Source organism: Castor canadensis, chromosome 14 (genome assembly GCF_047511655.1).
Source record: "Castor canadensis chromosome 14, mCasCan1.hap1v2, whole genome shotgun sequence".
NCBI classification, from domain to species: Eukaryota; Metazoa; Chordata; class Mammalia; order Rodentia; family Castoridae; genus Castor; species Castor canadensis.
Window position 1 is genome coordinate 82,157,566 of NC_133399.1, and position 21,330 is coordinate 82,178,895.

Below are 21,330 nucleotides of genomic sequence, written 5' to 3' on the forward strand. Positions count from 1 at the left end.
AAAACAAAATGCATGATTTTCAACATGTGTAGAGAATTTGATTAGAAAGAAACAAGATCCATGGCTAAAGGTACATTTGTCCACAGTAGTCTGATGAGGTCAGAATCACAGAGCTTCTTTTAGTCCTGACTATCAGTCTATGTCACCTCCAGGTATTTCCTAATGAAACACCTTGCCCCTGGTAACACATTGCAAGCTGCCAGAATGTGCAATTGAAAGAGAAATAAGATATAAACTTATTTAATAAACAGAGTAAGCAATAGGTTACCACCAAATTTGAAATCAAGCATATTTTGTTTTGTTTCTGACTTTTTCTCAAGGGAAACTTTTAAATGTTAATGCATAATTGAAAGCTTTAATTTTCATTAGAAGTATTTTTTTTCTTGCTAAAAATGTTTGAATTTTACACTTTTTTCACGTGTAGGATGATATGTTCCAATAATTACAAAATTTTTTTCATGGTTCTTGCTTCCTTTACCATTTCTGTATTGTTTGCTTTCTTTCTTTTTTTTTTTTCTGGTTCACATCTTTTTTCTGAAGTCTTTAAGAAGTCTCAAAAAATGCACAAAGTCCTGAATCAAATCCAAATATCAGAGTAACTCAAGTTTACTCAGTTACCAGCTTGTCAGTTGCCTCTCAATGAATTGTGTATGAGACTTTGTTCACTAAACTGATAAAACAAAGTAATGATATTGAAGGACTAGTTTTCAAAACCAGATTTTAGCTACATTGACTCTTTCATGAGTGAATACTCCCAAACAAACTAGTATGTGAAAATATTTTTGGTGGTACATTTTAAACTGCTAGAAACCATAGTGTCACGAGGTCTGAGATTAAATTAATTCAATGGCTCGCGCCGGGTGGGTGGGGGGGAAGGACCGGACCGGCCTTGGAGCTGTGGGACGTTTCGCGACCTCCTTGCCTTCTCTGACGACATCATGCTCCAGTTCCTTCTTGGATTTACCTTTGGCAACGTGGTTGGTATGTACCTGGCTCAGAACTATGACATTCTAAACCTGGCTAAAAAAGTTGAAGAGATTAAAAAGGACTTGGAAGCCAAGAAGAAACCCCCTAGTTCCTAAGGCCCACTCCAGCACTGTGTTCTGGATTCACCAATTCTACTGCTTCTGAGGGGCCGTCGTCACTTCCTAATCCCAAAACTCTTGCTCTCTCCAGTCTCAGCGATTTTCTTCTTTCTAGATGCTGTGTGTTGCCTCAGAGAAAAATGGGGCTACAAGTTGAGAACTACCCTTTATGTTTCCAGCAGCCTCACCTCTTCCCTTGTCTTCCTTCTGGTTTCTTGGGAGGTTCTAAGACTGAATTACGGTGCTAGGTTAGCAAACACAATCTTTAATTAGTAGTTTATTTCCTCCTTGGGATTTCTACTACCTTTTGTTAAAAGAAAAATTGATGAGTTTTGTGTAGCTGACCAGGTATAAGTTATGCTGATTTTCACAGTTTAGCAATTATAATGGGTGCTTGCTAAAACACTTGTCACAAAATTTGTTGATTCAAAGTAATTAAAATATGTAGAAGCCAGTTTCTGGTGAATTATACATTTATTTTATACTGTTATCAGGCAGCTCCACAGTTGATAATTTAACCAATAAATCAGTTTGCTCTTCATTAACTGAGAAACTATATTCTAGAAATTCTGTATAGAACTGGGGAATTAAAAAAAATATGCAAAATAATTGTTTTTCTCTTAATAGAGTTCACAGTCTATTTATGATGCACGTTTTTCCTTAATGATATATTTGGTCTGACTCTTTCCTCCAAAGAATCATGAGATTATAGATGCATTTGACATTGCATGATGGATAAATGAGAAGTTGTTGGTGAAGGAAATGTTATGGTGTTTCACACTAAAAAATGTATTTACAGTATAATTTCATAGTGATTATTCTAAGAAAAGTGTGGTCCAAATTCACACTAAAATCAGCAACTCAAGGAGAAAAAATTCTGTTTCTTTTTATAGGTTATTCTTTTTTGGGGTTGGTGTTCTGCAATTAGAAATTACTCTAGTAATTTGTCAAATGTATAATCAGTCTTTTTTGGGGGGGTGAGGTGGGGTGGAGTCTCACTGTGTTGCCCAGGCTGATCGCCAACTCCAGTTTTTGCACCTGAGTGCTGGGACTATAGTTGTATACCATTTCATCTCCATATTTTTTTAATTAAAAATATTTTCCCATGGTTGAAGATACAAAAGTGATTTCATATAAAGGGCCTCTCTAGCTCCTGTCCTCTTGCTCCCAGCCCCTCCCCTTCTGACACTCATCGTTACTTCCTTTGTGCCTTTGAGAAAGAGTCTCTGCCTAAACACTCACTTGCATGAATTTTTTTCTTTTTCTACACAAATGGTAACAAACTATACATAGCCCCCTTTGGAAACCCTCCCTCTTCTTAATGGAAGTCATTCCATATTAGTTTCTAAGGAATAAGAAATCTTATTCCTTTTTTGGCTTCATAATATTCTATTAAATGGATATACCATAATTTAATCTGCTACTGATAAATATTTAGGTTATTCTTTTGCTATTATGGTGATAGCATTGAAACTAATGTTACACATACCTATGTAGGGTATAGCTACAAGATAAAAAGTCCTAAAAAGTATAATTTGTACCAATATAGTGTTTTGTTTCAGAGCTTGTTGGGCAGTTTTACCAATAATGTCTTCCTGAAGACATTTTAGTGGAATCAACAAACTGGAACAAGTATTTATAGTCACCTTTTTCCCGATAGTGATGACACTGATCCTGTATGAGATTCTAAATTAAGTGATCCCACTTCTCTCTGAAAACATGGATCTCATACATGGAGATAAGTTTTTTCCTTGAAAGGGTCATTCTCGTGTGTGAGACAGATCAGGATCAAATTATGGTTTGGTTTCTCCATAGCAGTGGGAAGTGGGCAGATGGTTTATTCTTTTTGAAACTGTTGCATTATTTGTAAGATGTGGATGTAATACCTACCTCAAAGGGTTTTCATGAGAAAATTGAGATTATGTATGTATGTGTTATACCATGCTTTGCAAATTGTCCAATAAATAGTAGACATTAGTTGAAACATAAAAATAAATAAATAAATAAATAAATAAATTCAATGAAATCAAGTGAAGTTTATGAGATAACATTACAAATTTCAAAACAATATCAATGCAAATCTAAGGGAGTATGCTGTCCTCTATAAAATAACATTAGAATATAAATAACTTTGAAAAATTGGAAAAGTGATCAGAAATTAATTCAATGCTCTTCAATTTAGATAAATGTTGAAAGGGAAAAAAACACTATGCAAATCATAAGAGTGAATAAAGAGATTGATATCTAGGCTATCACCAAAAAGGTTTGGAGTTAATTCACATCTTTTGTAGGATTTCAAATACTTTCAACTCACCTTTGTTTTGTTTTTAGTCACTATAAAATAAAAATATGGCATAAAAATGTATCTACTCACATCATGCCTAACTTAGAGTGGCAAAAGCATATCATCTAATTTAATTTGTTTTGGAATGGTTGTTGAATGTACATCATTTAATTAAGTTTGATTATAAAGCTTGAAAATACCTACTAAGAGCAAGAATTTTCATGGGCTTTAATTTAAACTATTTTTTTCATGAAAAAGCAACATCTTAGTCTGGTTTTTTTCATAATGTCAAAAAATTCTAAACTAAGGTCACTAAAGTTGTCATTTTCTTAATTCATAAGAATTTTCTGACTTTTATTTTACTTTCTGTTGTCCTGAATTATGAGAAACCTCAAATATCAAACATTTGTTGCCTCACAAAACAGTAATTTCATATGTTCCAAAATAATATATTGGCTTCCTCAAGTCTTAATCAGAATCTTATGCAAAGACCCAAATTTGAAAGCAAGAGAGATAAGGCATTTTTTGCAGATACTATTACGTTATCTACCATTTTCCCCCAGAATTATTGTCAACAGAGATGCTACTGCTTTTAAAACTCTAAAAAATATCTTCAATATTGCTTTTATGAGGTGAATTGGATCTACCCCCCACCCCCCCCCAAAGAAAAAACTATAGGCTGTAGACCTAATCCTATCTGAATGTGACCTTATTTGGAATGAAGGTCCTCTTGAGTATAATCAAACTGAGTTTCTACTAGGTTAGCATGGCTCCTAATCCAATGGCTGGTGTCATTGTAAGAGAAAGGAGAGGCACATAGACACACACAGGGGAAAGCCATGTAAAGATGGCGGCACAGATTGGGGTGCTTCTTTCATAAGCTAAGGAACGACCAAGGATAGCTTACAAATACTAGAAGCTAAAGGATAGGCCTAGAAAAGATGTTCTGAGTGCCCAGAAAAGAATCATTCCTGATGAAAACTTGATTTGAAGCTTTGTGGTCAAGAACTGTGAGGAAATGGATTTCTGTTATTTTCAGCTGACAAGTTTATAGTAATGTGTTATATGTTATAACAGTCCTAGGAAACTATTATGATTGCTAAGGTCATCTTCATCTGAGGTCCCCAAAGTTACCAGATTTATTTTCATTATTAGACACCGCATCTCATCCACCTAAAGGTGCAAGGACTTTATTTGCCAAGTTGTGTGTTCTGGAGCCATCAAAATATGGAAGCCATCAGGACAACTATGTTCTTCCTACTCTTTTTTTATGCTCCATTATATGGCACAAAAACAATAGTACCTGAAAAGTTTCACAATGTATCAGTAGAATAAACCCTTCCACGTTTTTCTGCTAAATTTTACATGTAGTTTCCTCGTTCCTGAGAAATGAAATGAATACTTGGAGTTTGAGCAGATGGACCATCACCTTATTATCTTCAGAATTTGTCCTTGTCAGCTGATCTGTACTTCTTCTCTTGCTCCCAAACAAGCACTTATTTTGCAATGATCTCATGAAAATAAGATTCTAGATCTTGGGTTGTCCGCAGGACAGAGGTAGAGATAATGGATTATTTTAAAGAAATATGTATGATTGAATCCTATATAAATACAATATAAACTTGAGTTGGAAATAAACCACTTCTTGTAGGATCAGCTAAATTTTTCCTTTATGAATTTTCTTGAATACTTCAAAATCTTACATGTTAATGTAGAACTAGGAGACAATGTGAGTATTTGAGCTGGATGTTGGGTATACAAAATGGATGTACAGGAAGAAGGAAAATATTAAAACCAAAAAAAAGAGGAAAAGTCTGGAATAAATATATAATAGATGAAATATATCTTGTGTGGTCAACTATCAGAGTAAATGAAGAAAATTGTGGGAATGAAAACTAGTACAACCACTCTGGAAAAAAATTTGGAGGCTACTTAAAAAGCTAAACATTGATCTACCATTTGATCCTGCAATACCACTTTTGGGGATATACCCAAAAGACTGTGACACAGGTTACTCCAGAGGCACCTGCACACCCATGTTTATTGCAACACTATTCACAATAGTCAAGTTATGGAAACAGCCAAGATGCCCCACCACTGACGAATGGATTAAGAAAATGGTATCTATACATATGGAATTTTATGCAGCCATGAAGAAGAACGAAATGTTATCATTTGCTGGTAAATGGATGGAATTGGAGAACATCATTCTGAGTGAGGTTAGCCTGGCCCAAAAGACCAAAAATTGTATGTTCTCCCTCATATGTGGACATTAGATCAAGGGCAAACACAACAATGGGATTGGACTTTGAGCACATGATAAAAGCAAGAGCACACAAAAGAGGGGTGAGGATAGGTAAGACACCTAAAAAATTAGCTAGCATTTGTTGCCCTTAACGCAGAGAAACTAAAGCAGATACCTTAAAAGCAACTGAGGCCAATAGGAAAAGGGGACCAGGAACTAGAGAAAAGGGTAGATCAAAAAGAATTAACCTAGAAGGTAACACACATGCATAGGAAATTAATGTGAGTCAAATCCCTGTATAGCTGTCCTTATCTCAACCAGCAAAAACACTTGCTCCTTCCTATTATTGCTGATACTCTCTCTTCAACAAAATTAGAGATAAGGGCAAAATAGTTTCTGCTGGGTATTGAGGGGGTGGGGGAGAGAGGGAGGGGGCAGACTGGGTGGTAAGGGAGGGGGTGGGGGCAGGGGGGAGAAATGACCCAAGCCTTGTATGCACATATGAATAATAAAATTTAAAAAAAAATGTAAAAAAATGTTCTATGAACTATGTCTACCCAAACTTGAGCAAAACAACAGATTCCCTTAAAATTCTGAAAGCAAGATATATACTTAAATTTAGAGGTTCACAAAGAAATGAACACAATATTTGTTTATTTCTATTTTTGTACTGAGGGCACAATGTGACATTTACAAAAGTTCTTGCAATATATCATAGCTGAATTCACCTCCCCCATCATTCTCCTTTATTCCCTTTCCCTCTTTGCTGGAATAGTTTCAATAGGTCTTATTTTTTCCATTTACATAGATGTGCACATAATATTTACACCATATTCACCCTCCCATACACTTTCCTTATATCCACCCTCAACTGGTACTAACCCCTCACAATATTAAAACATTTCTCAACTATTGTCAAAAAGATCTGTTAAATATATTTACATCAATGAAGTAGTCAAACTTTTTCAAGTATGTGGCAGTTAAAGAATGTTGAAGGCCAGTAAAGCATAATTCATAGAATAAATAATTTTCTGTATTTTTAAGTGGAAATATGAGGATGATTTCCATCATAAATGGGTAGATTTGGAAACGGTGCATATAAATTTGGACAGGGTTCATGGTGAAGTTCAGAGAGAAATTAAGAGAACTCATAAAGACACATCAGGTTAGCTAGGTGCAGATAACTTGGGAGTTTCAATTAAAGTAAAGCAAATCCGTATAAATGCCAATTACTGCCTGGATTCAACCTGAACACATAAGATTAAGAATATGAAACAGAATGGCTTCCCAGGGAGGCACTTCATGCCTGCTTCTTTCCTATTGTCTGTTGCAGGACCACCTTGCTTATCTCCAGTACCTCTCACCATTAACTTTAGATACCATGACCAGATGGCAACTACTACTCATTGTTAAAATGTGTCGTTCTGCTAAGAAAATGGATGGGTGACTATGCAACAACTAGGCAAGCGAGTGGAGTCTGTCATGAAGTGCAGATTTAATAATGATAAATAACTTGTTGAAAATTTTCATTACATTAAAGAGAAACAGACTCATAATGATAGGGCTGTAAGGAATCTATTTGATTCATTTTTAAGAAGATAATAGTATATGGAGGAAAAGGATTTAAAGGTTATAATTTAGTTGAATATTTTGCAAATCATTAGGTTCTCTGTCAATGACTGTTTAATAAATGAAAACGCCAAAGGCATTTGCAGGGAAGAGACTTGTTTCATCATAAGTGAAAACAATTAACGGTAATGAAGAAAGAATATGGTTCTACAGCCATTTCTCTGCCTAAGAAGTAGAAGGAATAAACAGCATTGATGGAAAACCATTAGACTAATTAAATACAAGCGTAAGGTAAACATTTTCACTTTTCATCATAAATATGCCCTATTTAATAGAATTTGCATAGCAGATTCAAAGCTAATGAATCTTAACTTCTTCCTTAGAGAGGTCTACCCTCTCTCAAGTGATCTTGCCAGTGGGTGGGGCCTCCACTACCAGGAGTTAATTAGGCCTCTCAGCCTTCATAACTTCTAGCAAGAAAAGGCAACAGTTGATTGCATGCTGTAATGAGCACTTAATTTTATAATTTTAATAGTATGACATAACTACATTTAACTAACAAACATGCATATTTCAGAGTAGGAAGAAAACTACCTTATTTTTGTCTCTTGTATGTCACGTTCCTATAACTCTAAGTAGATTCATTTAGAGAAAAAAGACCCTATCTAAAAGATAGGATCACTGAGTTTCTTGAACACAGGATACCTTGACACTAGGGAAAATTGTTAATTTATACAACCACCACGTGAAAACCATTTCATGTTCTCAAAAACAGAGAAGCCAGGAGGATACTGAGCTGTTCTTCATTAGGTACAAAATCTGTTTCACAGTTTTCTAAATACAGAAAACATATGCATAAAGAATGTCCTGAGACTACAGACCATAGTTAGCATGGTATTGAGGCTGTCTGTCTTAATAAGAGAATAAATAAGTAACATTTATATTAGTATTTTATGGCTACTGCCAGAAAAGAAATTAAAAGGAACTTTTCCTTCATGTACAATTTTCATGTTTATTAATCTGATTTATGAATGCCTTTAGTCCTCTTAGTATTTAAGTCTGTACTACTTACTAACAGATAAAGTGGCCTGTTGAATCACAGTATCTTTTGTATTGCACAATATTTTTCAAAAGATACTAAGAAGTAGTTTCCTTATTGTCAGCTTTATAAGACAATTAAATGCAGAATAAAATGGACCTTGTAATGTAGTATGTAGAGAAAATCCTCTCTCATACCTAATAATTTCTAATTACTTCTAAGAAATATTTATGGCATTGTTCAAAATTTAATGACAAGAACATTCATTTTAAAAATATTGTTGACAAGACTGAAAAATTGAAAACAACTTACAAGTTCAACAGTAGACAGTTGGTTAAATGATGATGCCCTCATTCTCTAAGTCAATACTATGCAACTTTTAAAGTATGCAAATTCAACGTAACGAAAAGAGTGGGTTAAAAAAATAAATTTAGAGAACAATCCAAGAACAACTACCAAAAGGAAAGTAAGGATAAATGTTTATTCTTAGAGCAAAAGTTAAGTGTATTCATCAAAATGCAAGTAGTGGTTAGCCTATGTTTTGGGGTAGTATGTCCATTGCCTTTAATTTCTTTTTTTTTCTTTAATTATGCATTTCACATATTCTAAAATAAAAAACCACAATGCTCTGGTAATCAAATAAATAAGATTATTTTAAATTTGAAAGAGGAACAAAAGGGGACTGATACTCATAACCATAACTCTCCATCTTAGGAATGTATAGACAATCACAGGAAATCACAAAGGACTGTTCCAAAATCAAATTCCTTCCAGTTCTCAGAAATATAAACTATCATCACATCAATATGTAGACTATTGATATTTCATACATTAATAGATATATATTATTTATTTGATCTGTCTTAAGATAAAGAGGAAACCTATCCGAGTCTAGTTCAAGCAATGAAAGCTAAGCTACACTTAGCAGAACACATCTCCTAGAAGAAGAGCATATGTTCTAAATCTACAATGAAAATAACACCAATATAGTTTGTAAGAGGAGATATATGGTTAAAGGAAAGAAAAATCCTGAGTGAAGGATATAGAGCAACAGCTCATGGCATAACACAAAATATTTAACATAAAACTAGAAACAACCTTTAAAAATTCCTTCTGACAACAGATTTATGACAAACACAAAATGAAAAGGAAAAGCAATACAGCCTGAAATGTTTTAAAGGATAATGCATGCTGTCAGTTGCCACATTTGCTTTTTATCTGGTCATTGAAAATGTCTTTATGTACTATTTTCTAACAAAGTAATGTTGAAAATGTGGTTCTGAAATGTTTCAAAAAGCTATCCCTTTTTTTTTTTCCCTTCCTATTTTGGCCACGGATACAGAACTAAATTCAAACAGCCATAGCAGGATTCTGTCTCTTTAATGATCAATTTAAATTGTTCCATGCTCAATTTACCCATAATAAACCAATCCATCAAGCCCTACCTTATCCAGTTGCTACACCCAGACAGGTGATTTAAACAGAATCAAGTTGCATCTTAGCACCAGTTACCTTCCAATATTTAAATAACACTGTTGCAGGTTTAATTCCTAGCCCATTCTCCTACATGATGAAATTTAAAACATATTAGAAAATATTTCTTCCTGTGAATGTGCATGTGAAATTTTGCCATGTTTCTCAAATATGTTCATTTATACAATCAAACTAAGGTCCATGATTCCCTTCATTTTATGTTTTATAAAATATTCTAAGCCAACATTCATCTAACCTCTACGATGTGTAAGATATTGAGGAAGGTGGTAGAGATACAAATATATGGATGTAAGAGAGCTGAAGCTCAACTCCTTGGAGGACTCACAGACAATGGAGGAGGCAGATATTTAACCAATTATATACAGTGAGTGTTAGGGAAACAAGTTCCAGAAGTGTGTACAAAATGCTCTGAGGAATCTGTTAAGTCTTCTGGAGAGCTACAAGTAATGCAAAACTAAATTGTTCAAGTACATATACTTCCAATTATATCGATACAAACATAACTTAAGGGCTGAAAGCAAAGCTAAAATGGTAAGGCACATGAAGGAAGGAAGGAAGGAAGGAGGGATGGAAATCATAACTTAAAAGCTAAAGAACTCAAATCTGAAGTTTTTTCCCAGTTATTATACAAAAATGAGTATTTCTGTATGTATTTTAGTTTCTTCATTATTTTGAACAGCACAGCTTTTATTCTTTTTCAGCAAGTACGAAAGAAAGCAACATTATTATAACAAAAACTAAAGGACCAAGGTTACTTAAAATATAGTAGCAAGTTTAACTATAATTTAGGCCATGTTTAGAGGTTTTAAAAGGCTAGATATTTAGAAAAAATATCAAATCTTGCTTGAAGTGATCTTGAATAGGCACTAATTATTCAGAAGTAATCTATAGTCTAATACCAACTTGGAATTTTATTTGATGACAGTAGATATGTGAAATGAAGAATCATACTTTCATTTTTTAATATAAAAATGGTTTAAAGACAGACATTCTTATGCTGTTGTAATAAGGCTATAGTTTTAGCTTAGAGAACAGTATGGAATTGGAGGAAGTTATGTCTGTGAGAAGAAAGGAATTTTCCAGTCTAAAATCTGGGGATGAAATTCACAATAGAACACAATTTATCATTATTCATAATCATCGAGATGCCTTTTTTGAAGTGTTGGGTATGCCTGATACGGTTTCATATTCTATTACTTTTTCTATAGTCTGAAAATTATTCTCACTTTTCCACTTTTTCTCCCTTTTCTATAGCAGTGAATCCTCTAGGAAAAGGAAAAATGAGAACCTTGACACATGTTACTTCCTACAATCTTCACTGGAATCATTGAAATGTACACAACCTGAATTACAAAAAAAAGTTATTTTTCAAAAGCCATTGTTTTTGTTCAGACTTGTAGAAGTGTTCAACAAACTCTTCCTAACTTCCTTCTTAAGAACACTGGCCTACTGAACTGCTCCTGAAAGAAACCATGAGTATTTTTACCCTAAGTGTGCTCCTGAAAATCTTACAGTTTGCAGTACTTTTTTCTTCCTATTTTCAAACAACATCATTACCAAGAACAATGATTTCTTAGCTATGGAAATTCTATTTTTTTCTCAAAGTCAAGCTCAAATGATTGCTTTATTTCTCTAGTATTTGCAGCCTCTCCTACTTTAGACTAACTTAACTTCCCCATGTCAGAGTTTCCACAATATTTTCTTTTCTCATTTCTTATGGCATTTGTTGTGCTTATGTTTCAATTTGTTTTTTTCTTCTTATTGTTTCTACCAATGGTTAACACATGAAAAGCATGAGAACAATATGTGGGATAAAAGCACAGACTTAATGTGTATATACACTTTACTGAATGCCTCTTATAGAATGAGCTGTGGTGCCTAGAAAATTATTTAAGAATTTTCAGTCTCCTTTTTATGCTTATAAGTATGAATAATGAAAGTGTCTATCATAAAATAAGTATGATGAGAACTGGATTAAATGAAAGACAGTGCCTAAAACAAAGCAAGTGCTAGAGAAAATGGAGTCATTAAAGGAATGACCATATGAATACATCCTCATTTTGTGATTCTTTGAAAAAACCTACTGTGATGTCTTGGATATAATAGTCACTCAAATGGGGAATTAAGGTGATATTGATAGTGATATCCTCTAAACCTTGAAAATATCAAATTGCTTTCAGTAACAAAACTAACAGGGATTTTGAGATTTGATAATTCTTTTCTAGGGTTGATACAAGTTTATATGTTGCCAACATGCAATTTTAGTTTGAGTTGCATAATCCCCTGTCTTTCATTGCCTTTTATGGATAATTAAGTGAAACCTGGATGAAAACTTGGTAAGATAATAAAAGCAAGATTTAGATAGGAAAAAGTACCTAGGAGTTTAATATCAAAGTGTTACCAGCACTGGTACAGCCTGTGATCAGAAGATCCTAGTTTTTGTTCTCCAAATGGAAAAATCCAAGCAGAGCACATGGATGGGGTGAGGTAGGATAGCTTTATTGAGAAAAGGGGAGTCACCTGTTCTGCCAGGTGAGGAAAGGGAAGAAGAAGCAGAGGGCATGGTGGGTGCAGGTGGAGTACGCTGGTTGAGAGAACGTGTTTTTCTTTTTCAGATTCCTTTAAAATCTAAAGCCCACAGGGTTCCCACCCAATAATGAACTGAGTGAGGAGGGGCATGGGTGGTTCCCAGCCAGGTGAGGGTGGTCTGGCCCATCCCCAGGTACCTACATGAGTTCCAAACTTTTCTACTTCTGGCCTGCCTCAATAGATCTTACATTTTTCTATAGGGCTGAGCACTTCTAATGCAGGGTAAGCAGGATTAAAACTACTGGAAAAATGAAGTTTTCACTAAGTAAACAAAATATGCATGGTTTAATCACACATTCTCTGGGTTACCAGAAACCAGCTGTTCTTTAGATCTATCTATGGATAATTTCGCATTTCTGATTTGGCAAGTAAGCACTGTAAACAAGACTCTGGTGATGTAGAAGATGTGTGTCTCAGGTTCCTTATTAATGTTGAAATAATAAAGTCTGATCTGCCAAGGTAACCTGCGCTATTTTGTAGGAGCACAAAACATTTTTATATGCATAGAGTAAAAATTAATATTGTCCATGGAAGGAAAATGCCCACTGGAACTTTTATAAGGTCTAACAGTAACAAAACAACCAGAATCTTCTCTTTTTGTGTCTATTTATATACTTTTCCTAGCCAACTCCTATTGTTTTCTTTTTCTAAAATTAGTAGTGATAGTAGTAGCTTTATAGAAAGACTAATAGTTGTTCCCTAAATGGAGTTACAAAACTTTTTCTGAAATTGGTTTTAACTAATCCATAGTATCCTAAAAATTGTACACAATAATATGTTACTTTGAGATGCTTAGCTTGGTTGTGGAGAAACAGTTTGCATGGCAGCTATTGAGAAGCTAGAACAAGTTAAAAACTTTGAGTGTCACAGAAAGACCCTAGAAATACTTACAGTTTTTCTTTAAGAACTTCCTGCTAGACAGGAAAGACTGGTGCTCTTTGTTATACTGTGGCCCAAGAGGTGACAATAACAATGTATCAGATTGGTTCTTTCCCATGGAAGTTTGTGAATGGGATAGAAGACAAATGGAGTTGAAGACAACAGAAAGGAGAAGCCTATTCTCATGTGTGATATTCCATACCATCCAAAAAAATAAAAATGAGTTTTAACATACTTTTAAACATACTGTTAACATACTTTCTGAGAGGCCATTATTTTGGACTAGTTTACCTCTCTGCAGACCACACCAAACTGCAAGGAAGCCACTTGTGCTATAAGCTATATAATCAAAATGAACTTTGGAACAAGCCATGAGATTCTAGTCAACCAGGGTCAACTGTGAGAAGGATGTGTTAAGGATATGAAATCCATAAGGAAAGTGTGCAACAATCAATCTGGTTTTTGTTCTCCATTTCTGCTTTGCTCAGTCCTCTTTGCCTATAAAGACAACTTCCTCTTCTCAGCTTATCAGAATATTCATTTTATTTTTTAGAAGGAAATATTGTTCCACCCTTTCTAGAATTATCTAAAAATTAATAAATTGTTATCAGCTTTATCTAGGCATGATAGCTAGGTTTATGAGTAAAATTCCTTTCATTTACCAGATTTTTAAAATTTTGACAATAGCAAAGGTTGAGTTTTTAATGACAAAGGAATTATTAACCAATATGGTTAAATATATGCAATTGGAAATATAGAAAGGTTAATAGAGGTAGCTTCAGCTCAGATTTATGTTTTTATACTTTCTGCTTTAATTTAATAATTTATCTTCCAGTTTTTTTTCTGTATGTCACAACTGTATTGATGATTATTGCTGGTATTTTCAATTTAAAGGATCATTTTTAGCATATGGAAAATGAGACACAACTCACTAGTGATAATACCCTGAACAGAAGATACTGAAGAGGTTTATACTTGCAAACTTTAAGAAAAGCTAAATCTCCAATGGGGGTTCCAAGTGCTCCTAAAATTCAGAATGGAACCTAATAAAGATTTGTTGATGGTGGGGGCACACATAGTAGTCTGTGTTGCTGGAAGCATCACAAGGTGAACTCTGGGAGCCAGGGTATGTTCTGTTCCCAACTCTCAAGATAAATGGCTCCCGAAGAGTCTCATTTTGCTGCTTTGCTGCTGAGACCTGATGAAGGAAAAACTACCTACTCTCATCAATAAATGTCAAACAATCAAGAATGAGCATTTAATACCCTTCATTTACATAAAATTGACCAATCAGGACTGAACATATTTGCATAATTGGATTAGAGTAGGAACCTGGGTATTAACTTCCTATGTAAGCTAGTTCTTTACTTTCATTTTATAGAGGAACAGTTTCTTACTGTTTTGCTTTGAAATCAAATCCTCCTTTGTTATTTTAAATTCTTTTCTATTGAATTTTGTTGACATACTTTAACAAAGCTCCATTTGACCAATCAGAGGCCAAAAGTACTTGTTTACAAAACAAAATGTCAATAAGCACTTAAAAATTAGTTTCTACTTAAAGTATCAAATGTGATTTTGATTTTGAGGGAAGCACTATGCAGCTATTACCTACTCCATTCCACCTGTCCAAATCCCCAAATCATGGATTTCACTTCTAAGAAGCTAAGTTGTTGGCAATAATGGCACCGATAGGTTTCGGTTCTTACTGCACCCTTAAGCTTCTGTTCTCCAGGGTCAGGTCCTGCCTCAAGTCTAGCTCAACCCTCCTTCTGCCCCAACCTCCAATCAGCATGAACCACAAGATCCTAACCAATCAGATCATGCTGAGTCTCACTGAGGGGGATTTAAGCCCCTGCCCCTCTCTCCCTCTCTCTTGGCTCTCTCTCTGCTCTCTCCTTCTCCCACCCGGCAATAAAGAATCTCTTGGCCAGATCACTCCTCTCCACGTGGTCACTTTTGGGGCCCATATTTTCTTACATTTGGTGCCATGACTTGGGGCAGGGCTCCCCACTAATCTTGGTGGGACCCCGATTCCGACTCACCCCACGACCACCCTGAGGAGGTGACTGGCCAGGACTCATCCTCCCGATCGCCCTGCTTGCATCCAACACCGGACATTCTTTGGTGAGTCCACATACCCCTATTGGGCTCCCATTGCGGTCTCTCCCTTCAGTGTCTCTGGGGTTTCAACATTTCCCCTTTCTGGTCATCCCTGGGACTCAGACAGTGGGGAAAGATCTCCCTATCTGCCATGGGCTTGGGTCTATTCTTGTCGTCCTCAGCCTTTGCAGGCCACCCTCCAAGAAAAGCCTGGCGCCCGGTGACCCATAGCCTCCACGGGCCTTTCTGGCCTGCAAACCACCTGAACTCAGTGACGGCTGGGTCACGTGCGCTTTGCGTTTTCTTGGATATTTGTGCTGTGCAAGGGTGCTTCACAGAACATAATATCCTCCTCTCCCATTCCGGGACTGGGTCCCTCATAATGGGTACCTCTATGTCTTCTCTGCCAGCTGACTCCCCACTGAGATGCCTCCTCAATAATTTAGACACCTTGGGTTTGACCCCAGATATAAAACCAAAAATTTGATCTGCTTTTGCACTCAAATCTGGCCCACTTATCCTTTAGACAACCAAAATCACTGGCCCCTTTTCGGGTCTTTAAATCCCAACCTTTTATGGGACATACAACTACTGTGAGCGATCGGGACGATGGGGAGAGATTCCATTATGTCCAAGCCTTTTCATACCTCTGTCTAAATCCAGTTCTCTGACTTTAAATCCTCGCTGTGTACTTTCTGTTCCCCTGCACAGATTCTATCAGCCTGTAAACCAGTTTCTAAATCAGCCAATTCCTCTCCAAACCTCCTCCTTCCCCATGTAAACAGACCGTACCTATCTCCTATCTTCCTGAAAAACTTTCCCTGTTGTGGAGTTAAGCAAGCCACTCCTTGCCAATTCTGACCTCGAAGCAATTCCAGCTCTGAGAAAGCTCATGCTTTATTCAGTGACCGGCCGGAGAATGGAGGTTTCATTTCCTAAAAGCCTGCCAGTACCAATCAATGGGAGCAACCTGGAGATACAGGTGATGGCTAATCCCATAAGCATGTGTCATGCCTCCAGGCTCTGCCTTCCCCTCCCTTACCTAAGATGTCAGCACACCTTTTCTGCCTCCTCCATGGTCTCACCACATGTCCTCTGTCTCTGTCTGCCTTCCCCTCCCTGGGCTTACTGGGACCCTGCTTCCCATGGAAAACCTGTAGCATGGTACCTATGACTTAAGTTATTCCAACTAGTTTGCCAGGCCTCTCCATCTAAAGTAACTTTAAATCAGCTGCTAGACAAAAGCACTTGCAAAAACCTGCAGCTGCCACGCTTATGCTCTAACCCCGCCCCCACAAGGGGAGGAGGGAAAGCAAACAGGCGCACCTGTGCACAGGATGCCGGCTCCTGGACACAGCAAAAATGCCTGCCATAGTTAGAAAAATCCATAGAGAGGACCCAGCAAATCCTGGACAGCCAGCCACACATGGTGATGGCGCAGCCTGCCGCCACTTCCCCTAGAATGAACGTGGGCAGAGTTCACAGGAAGGGGGGAGGGGCGATGGGCTGCAGGATCAGGCCTAGGCAGTCAGGGTCATTTGTCCCAGGTGTGTGTGGAGGGAGTGGCGCCTTGCACAAGTCCTGCTCCTAGCCCCACCTCACACCTCAGGGCATCAGACTCTTGTAAGTCAATTGTTAGCTCAAGGTTATAGTTCCAGAAATAACTAAATAGACATTACTGTGGTCTCTAAACTTCTCATTTAGAATTTTCTATACCTTTGGCCTCAGCATAAATTTTTCCCTCCAAATATTAACACTAGTTGTCCCGTATGGTACTGTATTGGCCTGAAATGCCCTCTGAATGCCCTTCTCTAACTTTACAAATGATTTCTTTGTTGAAAAGGTAGACTTTATTAAAGAGGCTGCCTGCTGTTAGCTAAAAGACAGGATCCTAGCATTTTGTTCTTTCTAGGTGGGATCTGCATCTTCCAGTCTTTGGCTGGTAGATGTTGGAAGCTTTGTACTGAGGTCAGCCTCAGTATGCCTTGGGTGACCAAGAGAAGTGGCCTTCACAGGGTTCCTTAAATTACAATACCATACTCCAATTAGACCTTTTCTATAAAAGTAAAAAAGTAAACTGAGGTCTCCTGTACAAATTTCTACCTTCTAAGCCACCCCAATACTCAAAACCTCTTAATGAGTGCTTCCCTCTTCAACAGGCAATGGTAGGAAGAGAGCAAATCATATGTCCCCTTTCAGTTATCAGATCTAAGGGAAATTTAAAAACATCTAAACAGCTGTACTGATGCCCAGACAAACACATTCAAGCCTTTAGCTCTGTGATCCAAACCTTTCAACTGACATGAAAGGATATTTTGCTTCTACTAGACCAGACTCTTATCTCATTAGAAAAGCAATGGGTTCTGGCCCAGACCACTCAGGTTGGAAATAATTATATGGCTCAAGCAGTAGAGTGCTGCTTTACAAGCATAAAACCCTGAGTTCAAGTCCAGTACAGCCAAAGTAAGAAATAATGATAATAGTATTTGGGGCTGTGGAATTAGCTCAATGGGAGAATGTCTGCCCAGCATGTGCAAAGCCCTGGGTTCAATTCCCTAGCATTACTAAAAATAAATAAATAAATAAATAATGGTAAAGAAGATAAGTGGCATTAATGTCACTTCAGCCATCTTATAGTAGAAAAACATAGTTTAACCTAGACCAGATCCCTCATTCTTCAAGCGAGGAAACTGAGGCCCAGAACAGTTCAGAGACTTGCTCTCCAGAGTGTCAGGTGTCAGTGTAAAATAACAACTTTACTTTACAGCAACAACCTATCAGAAAGCATACCACGGTGGACTCAGAGTCACAGGTGAGAGAGGTTCTCCTCAAAGATAAATTTCTAACAGTCAGCCCCAGATATTCGTAAAAAACTCAGACTGTGGCTGAAGGGAAAAGTCACTGAACCAAGTCACACAGCTAGCCATGTCTGTATTTATGGCTATGTCTGTATGTCCAGGACCTTCCTAACAAGAGAGAAAAAGATAAGAGACACCATGGCCTCATTGCTGCTCTCAGAGAGGGCCCCAACCGACTGGGGCCTGTATCCTGAACTTGCTACCATGGTGGACAGGAGGGGCACTTCTGCAGAGAATGCTTAAGGGGGGACAGCACAGAAGACAGCCCCACCCCCCAACCAGGACCCTGCCCTCTGCAAGGATAACCACTGGAGGTCTAAGTGCCCCCGTCACCAGATGGAAGGCGAGGTGCCACCTTCTATGGATTGATGGGTCCAAGCCTCCTGTCCACACTCCCCTTCTTGGCATCAGTGTTGAGGAGCCATAATGGCAGAAAAACAAAAGGTCATTTTCCTCCTAGACAGTGGAGCCCGTTTCTCTGTTTTACCTTTTTCTCCTGGTCCCTGGTCCAATGACAAAAGTTATCATTCGGGGCAAATCTGGCCAGCCCCTAGAGCACTAGTTTACCTGGCCTCTGGCCTGCTCTTGGGGAGACCTGCTCTTCTGTCACTCTTTCCTCATAGTACCTGAAACTCTAGTGCCCCTGATGGGACAGGATTTGCTATCTCAATTAAAAGCTCAAATTCTCCTCCCCCCCAGGCAGCTATCTCTGTTGCCCCCTCCTTCAGGAACAAAGAAGATTCCACAGTGTGGACTGATGAGATGAGTGTAGGGTGAGCCAGGACGGCCCTCCCTATTCAATAAAACTCAAAAATCCCTCACAGTTTCCACACCTAAAACAATATCCCCTCAAGCCTGAGGGACATGAGGCCTTATGCCTATCATAAATTCCTTAAAACAACAAGGGCTACTAGTTAGTTGCTCCAGCCCCTATAATAAATTTAAAATTCTTATAAAGGTTAATTTTAAAATACAAGTTACAAAGTAAACAACTGGAAAGGATATAGATAGGTAATGAATGTATTTTTTTGAGAAGTTAAAGGAGAAAGGAATGGTTTTTTGGATGAGAAGGGATTTTGCAAAGAAGGCGTTTGTCCTAAAGATTGTTTCAAATAGGAAGGATAAGGACAAACCATCAAAGGGTTTAGTATGTTGTATGAAGGTCTGAGTAAGTTTGAAAAGTGTATAATCTTCAGTGTGTGATAAAGTTAAAGTTGAATATAATCTAAGAGTTGCCTAAAAGATTTTTAGGGTCATGTCAAACTAAAATAAAATTCTCTATGTCTATGAAATAACAAGGTTATCTTAATATTGTTCTGCTCTGAGTAACATCTACAAAAATGTGTCTTAAATGACCACCTTATAACAGTGTTTTGTTATACTTTATCTAAATATGGTACAAACATTTAAAAGGTTAAAAGTGTCAATTTATATAAAATAATGCGCTAAAGCTCTCTTTTATCCAAGAGTGTCACATTTAAATCCTGACAATCCCTGCCTCCCACAGGTCACCTACCTAGGTGTGGCCTTAAAGGGACAGACTCACTCACTGAGTCATAAATGCATCAACCCAATCTTCTGCTTCCCAACCCCCATACCATAAGACAGCTTACAGCTTTCCTGGCAGTTACAGGATTTTGCAGAATTTAGATCCCTAGGTATGCAGTCCCTGAACAGACACCTTTTACTGTTCCTCCTAATATTCCTATTTGGGTCTTAGATAATGTATGGCCACCCATTTCTCTCAGAAAAACTTGCCTCCAACATACTCTGCTCCTCTGGCTGACTACCTGCCTTCTCAGGGAACTTCTCAGAGAGCATACAGACCAGATCCTGCCCCACCCTATAACAATTTCTGTTAAACCAGGGCATCTTGTTCTCCAAAAAGGATATTCTACCCTCTCCATTGGGACTTCGATGGACCAGCCCTCATCTGGTCATTCTCATGACACCCACTATTGTCAAGCTCAATGGGTTCCCCAATGGCAACACCTCTCAAGAAACAATTAGAAAATGGAGAAGGGAATTGGAGGACTCTTGAAATTGTCTAGGGAACAACATTTCACAGTGGTTCTTCTGGCCAATGCCCATCCTAATGCCTATGTTTCTTGCTCTCCTATTCTTAAGCTTTCTCCCTTGTATCATACTACATGTCTGCTCTTGCTAATCAAAAGTTTAACCAGTTGTACCTCCAGGGATACCAACCTCTCCAAAATGCAAGGATAGTTGGCTGATACCCACCATGCGGAGGTCGGAGGATTGGCTCGAGACTCTATGACCTGTGGCTGCAAGGAACCTTCATAAACTTCAGGGAAGAAGAAATTTTCATCTTTGGAGCCTGGGTGTACACCATCATGAGACTCACCACCCCAACATTGTTTGCCAACTAACCCTCCCTTCCCCTACACCGCCCCTTGCCAGCTCGAAGAAGCCAGAGCAAACACATCGCCCCTCTTCCTTAACAATCAAAAAAGGGAGGAATGTTGGCAATAATGGCACCGATAGGTTTCAGTTCTTACTGCACCCTTAAGCTTCTGTTTTCCAGGGTCACGGTCCTGCCTCCCAGGGTCACAGTCCAGCCTGAAGTCTAGCTTGAACCCTCCTTCTGCCCCAACCTCCAATCAGCATTAACCATAAGATCCTAACCAATCAGATCATGCTGAGTCCTACTGAGGGGTATTTAAGCCCCTGCCCCTCTCTCCCTCTCTCTCTTGGTTCTTCTCTGCTCTCTCCCTCTCCCACCCAGCAATAAAGAATCTCTTGGCCAGATCACTCCTCTCCATGTGGTCACTTTTGGGGCCTATATTTCCTTACATAAGTGGTTTCTGTTAGAAACCCCCAAAAATGTGCACCACATGGCATTGTGGCTGCTCTCTACACCATCTCTGTAGCTTTCTTCCTAGAGGTTATAAATTCCACATTCATCAGGTTTTCTTTTGCTTATATTTTTTCAATAAACAAAACCAGTTTGTTATGTTAGTTTGAAATTTGGGTTATGAAAAATGTGTTAAATTTGAAAAAAAGATATATTACAAGAAACCAAGCTTTTAGCATCTGGAGTACATCAGAATATTTCACATACTCAGTTATTTACAGATACAAGTATTGCTCACTTAGTATTAAAGAATGAGAGAAGAGACATCCAAATATAGAAGACTCCTTCACAGCAGTATGGTAATTTGACAAAT

At 37.6% G+C, this 21,330-nt stretch overlaps 2 protein-coding genes across 22 annotated transcripts in view; one reads left to right on the top strand and one right to left on the bottom strand.

Annotated features, from left to right (window-relative positions):
• Tenm3 (teneurin transmembrane protein 3) overlaps positions 1-21,330 on the bottom strand; it is a 2,373,066-nt gene that overhangs the window by 2,097,779 nt on the left and 253,957 nt on the right. The gene's annotated exons all lie outside the window — the stretch shown is intronic.
• LOC109680986 (short transmembrane mitochondrial protein 1-like) lies at positions 873-1,951 on the top strand. The gene has a single exon (XM_074053446.1). It carries the CDS (start codon positions 939-941, stop codon positions 1,080-1,082), a length of 144 nt encoding a protein of 47 aa, XP_073909547.1. The 5' UTR covers positions 873-938; the 3' UTR covers positions 1,083-1,951.